Source organism: Pteropus vampyrus, unplaced genomic scaffold (assembly GCF_000151845.1).
Source record: "Pteropus vampyrus isolate Shadow unplaced genomic scaffold, Pvam_2.0 Scaffold28, whole genome shotgun sequence".
NCBI lineage: Eukaryota > Metazoa > Chordata > Mammalia > Chiroptera > Pteropodidae > Pteropus > Pteropus vampyrus.
The window spans coordinates 778,437-785,555 of NW_011888809.1; the positions used below are offsets into that span (position 1 = coordinate 778,437).

Genomic DNA, 7,119 nt, shown 5'->3' on the forward strand with positions numbered 1-7,119 from the left:
GCAATCTCTATCCTAGCACCCAAGCCCCTAACATACCTCATGGCTTTCTGGAGCTCCTTGAATTGCATCACAAGGCGTTTGTAGTCTAAGGTTAGTGACTGGTTATCCTCCTGAAACTGCTTTATCTGCTTGGCATATTTTAACCTCAGATTATTAAGTATATCATGCAGGCTGGGTTGAAGAGAAAAAAAAAGGTTAGTCTGCTGTTGAATAGAGGGTGTAATGTTCCTTTCATCTACTTCACTCAGTTCTACAGAACCCAAGATCAGATTTGTGGAAGGGCAGAAAACCCTCCCATATATTCCAAAGCACGGCTCCAGTTACGAGCAAGGAAAGGAAGGCACTGGGAGGTAACGGGATTGTCCAGAACTAAATGCATTTAAAACGGTCCAGAAGCCCAAATCTACTCAAGAGTGTGACCGAATCTTCCTCAACACATTTGTCAGTGTCCCTACCTATTACCGACCTCATATATTTAAATAATCTATCTCGACTTCTGACCTTATGAAATAAGGCAGATAGAAGGGAAAAATTAAAACCGCACATCACAAGCCTCTGATATATGAGCCTTTCATTCTCAAAGAGCTGATACTATTAACAGGTACAATAACTCATTCATTCATTCACTCACTCATGCACTCATTCATTTATCAAACATGAAAGGTCTCTTTTTGTGCCAAAGATATGTTTGAATACAAAGATGAAGTAAAAGATATCTTCAAATACAAAGCACTACTGAGACGGGACATCACTTGTAAAATTCTTAATCTTTTAGCAGGAAGTGAAATGGGACATCTCTTGCAGAGTTAATCTTTTTAGTAAACCTAGTTACGTTTTCTTCCCTCTTTTCTTTGGAAAAAGGCCCTCTCCCTCAAATCCTGATAATTGCCCTCTGGCTATTGATAAGGGTCATCAGCCCATTGTTAAGCAGAAATGGTGTTAAGTCAGACAGGGCCCTTGGAGTCTGAGAGGGGAGGAGACTTTAGGCCAAAGGTCTTTTTTTTACTCTTTAAGAAATATATTAACCAAGCCCGGTTTCCCTTTACGCGCTTAATAGGCAAATCAATAATAGAAATTAATAGATATATGATTTAAATAATAAGTCTGTATCTTCTTTTCCTTGTCTAGGGACGGAGGTGGCAGTTCAGCAAGAAACCCAAGACCCCACCCTGACTGAGGCAGAAAGGGAAAGAACTCTATGAAACCCCTGTAGGCAGGGACTACGGCCATTCTCAGCAGGAAGCAGATACAGAAAAAGAGATCTCCTGTCCCTCAACAACCATACCAATAATGAGGGAGTTCATGGTTCTTAGAAAAGAGTTAGTAAGGAAAGTTAGTTAGGGGATTTTGGGGTCTGCCTGCAAAGACACTGAGGTCATCCTATCCTAGAAGGGGTCCGTCCTAATCCGCCCACAATTAAGCAAGCCAGAAGGCATTTTTTTTAACTCTCACAAAGAAACCAGTAGGCAGAGATTTAGGTACCAGTTTAAGCCAGTCACTCACACCTGCGCAATGAAGACCCCAACAACCTTCAACTCACCTGAGCTTCATTATACCATCATTATAATACGATGTATATGCCCGGAAGTTCATTAATATCATTATAACACTGAATTCTGGGAACAAACATGTAGAAAGACTGACTGAGTCCTGTCCATCTTAGTTGTCAATCAAGGAAGCCCACTCAAAGTCACCACCCACAACAAAAAGGCATAAAAACCTCAAAGTCTTTGTTGCCAGGCCTTTTGAGCCATGCTTCTCTTGCTCAAGGCTCGCTTGCACGTCTGGAAGCGTACTTTCTCTTCTAATAAAACTTTTCTTTTCTACTGTATTTTGGTGTCTGGCTCAATTCTTTGTTCAAGACATCAAAAACCTGGACAACGCACCGGGAGAAGATCCCCAATCTGGTAACACTACCAGTCCAATCAGAGACGAAGACAAACATTAATTCTAGTACAGTGTTAAAAATGCTACAGGAGCATTTTACACAGGCTGCCAAGGAAGCCCAGAGGTGAGGCACCTCACTTACCCTGGCTGAGAGGGGAGGAGCGTGGTCAAAGTTTCCAGCACAGTGAAAGACGGTTATAACCTGGCCAACAGCACTGTGAATCCAGGCAGGTCACGGCTCCCCACCTCGCTGCTAACAGGAGTTCTGTGCATGGAAACTTGTCCCATAAAATATGCATGGCAGACACAACTCTGAGACCCAGCACCATACTTCAGACTCCAGACTACTGAAAAGGTATCTTATGTCAGTGTCCCATTTGCCCAGAAATAGAGAAGTTGAAGGTGAACATATTTTAAGTTTAAAATTTTGAAAAATAAAATTCTCCCCTCTAAGGATTATTCTGAAATAATCAGGTCTCTAAAACACAAACACTGATCACTCGTATTCATCCTCAATAACATGCAAAAATTATTTAACTATGTCTCTGATAAAAAAGAAATACCCAATTCATTTTCTTAACTACAGCATTCTGTGAGGCTTTCTTACCACATACAGGTGTCAAAAAAAATGTTTAAGTAGCCAAGTGTTTTGTTTTGTTTTGTTTCGTTTTAGTGTCATTTAATAAAAGAGGGTCTATGTATCATCTAATCATAGAGGCTAATAAAACAAAAACAAACTCCAGGTGCATGCAGAAGGTCTGAGCAAGGTCGTAAGACAAGGAATGGACAAGAAAGGATGGCTGCAAGGAGAGGCTCACCAAAAAGCCAAGTCCTTAGCGACTGGCTGAGGCCAGAGATGAAGGAGAATGAGGTGGAAGACTGGAAAACTGGCAAGGTGGGCAAGGCTGGGTTCAGAAACCAGAAGCCAGAAATGACAGTGACTCCCCCATTGAAAGGGCTGCTGGCAGTTCCAGATAAAGCAAGGAGCTGAGGTCAGGCTTTGGAATATGAAGTTGGTAGTCATCAACAAAGAGGTGACAGTCAAAGCCATGAGACTGATGTACAGGGCAATAGAATAAAAATAAAAAGCAAAGGGGTAAAATGCTTTCTAGGATGTCCTGTCAGGCAAGAAAAAGCAGAACCACCCAAGGAAACAAATTAGAAATAAATTGAGAAAGAAGAGCAAATATTTTAAGAGTCATGAAAACCAAAGGAGAAGAGTGCTGAGATTCAGTATCCAATAATAGAACAAGGCCCAAGAAAAAGCCACGGCGCTCGGTTAGAATGGCATCACTGGTATCCCAGAGGGGACTTTTGGACCAATTCTGGGGTCATAGGTCAAATTATGAATGGCGGTGAGGGAGGGAGGGGCAAGTGACAAAGAAAGGAAAATGGCCGTGGAAGTGAGAATAAAGACAGCGCTCGCCGTGGAGCAGCAGGGTCGGTTGAAGGGCTTTTCAAGATAAGGGAAACCAGGTAAGTCATTTGGAAGAGCCGGTGAAGACGGGGTGGTGGGGATGATGCCGCTCACCTTTCTGCACGTGGATCAAACGGAGGCTCTGCCTCCCGCACCTCCTCCTACCTCTCGCACCTCCTCCTACCTCTCGTCTTACAAACTTGCCTTCCCCCACTACGCAACCTCTTCCTCAAACATCTCCTTTTCCTATTTCTCCCTCCTTGCCTCAAACTTGCCACATTCCCAGTTCTCCTCTGTCTACCCTGGAGGCGACTTTTAACTCCTTTCTGCCAATTCACCCCTTCGCTATTTCACTTCTTCAGGAAGTCTTCCCAGATAATCCCCTCTTGCTATACTGATTTGTGTCTGTCTTTGCTGTTCTCCTATCTAGTATGATGCATATAGTGGGATTTTTCCATAAATATTAGCTGCTAACTACTCTCATTTATCTCAGATAATCAGGCTTAAGATGCCAGTTCACTTATTCAGTATCGTCTTCTATTATAAGTAACTATTAAAAGGTCAACAGTGTTTCTCTATACACCCCACATCTGTCCAAAATGTGTCACAAATGTACAAGTGAAAGAATTCATAAACTGTAATAGGCTGTGTGGGCTTTGGGGAAAAATCCTCAACAAAGATTAAATAAAACATCTTCTTCGACTCTGATCCTCAGAGCCTCACACAATGGTTTGGAACTTAGGAGACAATTCTTAGAGGAAGAGAGAGAAGAGGGATAGAAAGAGACGGGAAAGAAGGGAGGGAAGGGGAAGGACAGGTGAGAAGTTCCGAGTAGCAGATATCTTTCAGCAGCTTATGGTACTGGGATCAAGCGTAAGGAAAAATGACTGTGTTTGAAGCGATGTGGTGTGTGTATACACATACATCTCTGATTTTATTTAAAGACCAAAATAAGCTGTATAAACATTACCTTGTTTGGTACTGCCTGTGTCCCTGGTATAAAGAATCATAAGTTGGTTATATTTTAGAGTAACACGGGAAGATGAGCCCTAAGATATTAAAACATATTCTAGTGCCCTAATAATTAAAACAGTGTAGTACTAAGATCTGAAAAGACAAAATAGACAATGGAACAGAAAAGACCCAAATATATATAGAAATTATGTAATAAAGTTGACATCTACAATCAGTAAGGAATGGTATTAGGATAATCATTAGCCATTTGGGAAAAACTGAGAATTGAATTCATATCTCGCATTAAGATCAACACACTAAGATCAAGTCCAAATAGATCAAAAGTTTAAGTGTAAAATGAAACTATGAATACATCACTGGAAAATGTGGGACAATTCCTTCATAACCTCAGGGAAGGCATTTCTAACTATGAGTTAAAATGAGGCCATAAAGGAGAATACTGACAAATTCACTAACATGGAGATTTAAAATATTTGCATTGCAAAAATCCACAAAGTCAAACAGCAAACTATTTAAAAATATTTGCGATTCCTATAACAAAAGGCTAATCCTCCTAATATGTAAGGAGTACCTAAAAACTGATGAAAGACCAACAACCCCAGAAGAAAAGTAGACATGGTATATTCATACATAATACATAATTCACGAAGAAGACAATACCAAATGACTCCTACACCTGTCAAACTATGTCCAATTTCATGCACAAGAGACCTACAAAATAAAAATACACTGATACCATTCTCACTTATACTACTGATGAACGGCCAAGGCTGTGGGGAGTTAAGTACTCTCATTCATTGCTGTTGGGAGCATAAATCGGTACAACTCCTAAGAACAATTTGGCAATATCTATCAAAATCACAAATGCATTCATTACCCTAACCTATGGTTAATCCTAGCGTCACTAATGGTGGATCAACTAGATAATACAATGTCTTCCATTATGATGCAATATGATGCACACACTCTGACCTATGAAATATTCTGGTCAAAATGTGTAAATTGAATGCGTAAGTCTGCAGCTGTAATTTACAATTTAAAGGAAATACAGGGCCAAAGAAACAAGTAAATGTAAAAATTCAAATCCACAAAGTGTGATATTCTGTAAGATAAATGGCCCAGTCAGTTGAACAAATAACTGGTTCCATACCCTCACCACACACATACACACACACACACACACACACACACACACACCAAGAAAAGAATATACAGTAACTATATAAGTAAGTAATATTTAAAAAGGGGGATTTTATCAGGCAGAGGGGTGGGGCTAGGGGGACCTTGATAAGCCAGAGACTTAAGGAAATTAATTTAACAACCTGATACAGTTCCTGGTCCAAGATGAGACACTAGTTTGGACAAACACACTACAAAGACTCTCTTTGTGCAACTGAAGAAATCTGAATGTGATCAAGATATTTAGATAAAATGAAATTTTACAGAAATAGAAAGGCAGAGGTGGTTGACTTTTTTAAAAAGGCAGATTACAAAACAATAGTTACAGTAGGATGGCATATCTATATTTGTATCGATCTATCTGTCTATCTATGTACAGACATCCAGAAAGATATACATTCTATCTCTAGTATAAGGAATATGGTGTTTTCATGTTTTTATCTTACTTTTGCTTCTAGCATTTTCCAATTTTCTATAATGCTTCTGTAATAACAATATACATTTGTTGATATTATTTGCAATAGCAAAAGATGAGCAGCAGTCTAAACGTCCATCAATAGAGGCATCATCAGCATATCTATGCAGTGGAGTACAAGGCAGTTTAAAAAATAATGTGAAAACTCTCTATGAACTGGTATGGAAACATTCTCAACATACAGAACAGTATGTATAGAATGCTATCGTTTGTGTAAAAGCAGAGGGGATGAGAATATTTGTGTGTGTTTTGTACATGCATAAAGAAATTCTGGACAAAACAAATAACGAGAAAGAGGAACCAGACAAATGGCTGGGAGACAGACTTTTTGCTATATATTCTTTTTAAGGAGGTGGGGGAGAGTAGGACCAGTTAAATGTACTATCTTTTCAAAAAAAAAAACCCCTTTTAATAAGAGCTAGTTATATTTTTAACAGTTCCTACTTCCGTAAAGGAGAAGAGTACATGCTCATTCCTGTTTTCAGCATGGAAGCGCCCAGAAGAATTATGTTCTGCATGCATGCTATCTTACCGATTGATCTTCCTCTTCTGCTGAGATTTAATCACTGTACTTTCTTCATCTCTCTTCTTCAGCACCTGGAAGTTATACTCTAACTTCTCTTGATTTAGCTGATAAGTTGCTTTCATTTGCTGAAGCTGTTGCTCAAGAATCTGAAGTTAAAGTTAAAAAAAATAATAAAATTCATTGGCTCTGGTATAAAGTGTTATGCCTGAAGGTCCCTGGTAGTTTATTCTGGAGTCATAGAAAAAGAACCGTAAGGACAAGTGCCATCACCTGAATTCTTAGAAAATCTATCATTAGAGGCAAATTAAAGGCCAACCTGAAAAAATATAAATCGTTCAGCTGCAAACTAAATCCTACACACCTAAAACCTAAGAGAGATCACAGAGCTTTCAAGTCCAGCTCCCCCTGGCATTCAGCTCCAGACCCTTTGGCGCCCCACTAGAAATACCATAAAAGTTAATATTGCCACAAAAACTCACAGTGTTCCCACTCTGACCTTCGGTTGGAGGTGTTAGTATTTAGCAAATCATGTCCATTTTAAGGGAGGAAAGACACAATCATCCTTACTTTTTGGATTTCCATTAGCTATATTCGTTCATTCAGCAAATATTTATTGAGTGCCTAACATAAGTCAGACACTTTACTAGGTGTCGGTGAAAA

At 39.5% G+C, this 7,119-nt stretch overlaps 1 protein-coding gene across 3 annotated transcripts in view; it reads right to left on the reverse strand.

Moving 5' to 3' along the window:
- DRC1 (dynein regulatory complex subunit 1) overlaps positions 1-7,119 on the reverse strand; it is a 38,136-nt gene that overhangs the window by 10,756 nt on the left and 20,261 nt on the right. For all 3 annotated transcript variants that reach the window (XM_011356525.2, XM_023528523.1, XM_011356524.2), the window contains 2 exons: positions 6,466-6,605; positions 37-171 (listed from right to left, as the gene is read on the reverse strand). In XM_011356525.2, the coding sequence (XP_011354827.1) occupies positions 37-171; positions 6,466-6,605 (275 nt within the window). The remainder of the gene's footprint in view (positions 1-36; positions 172-6,465; positions 6,606-7,119) is intronic.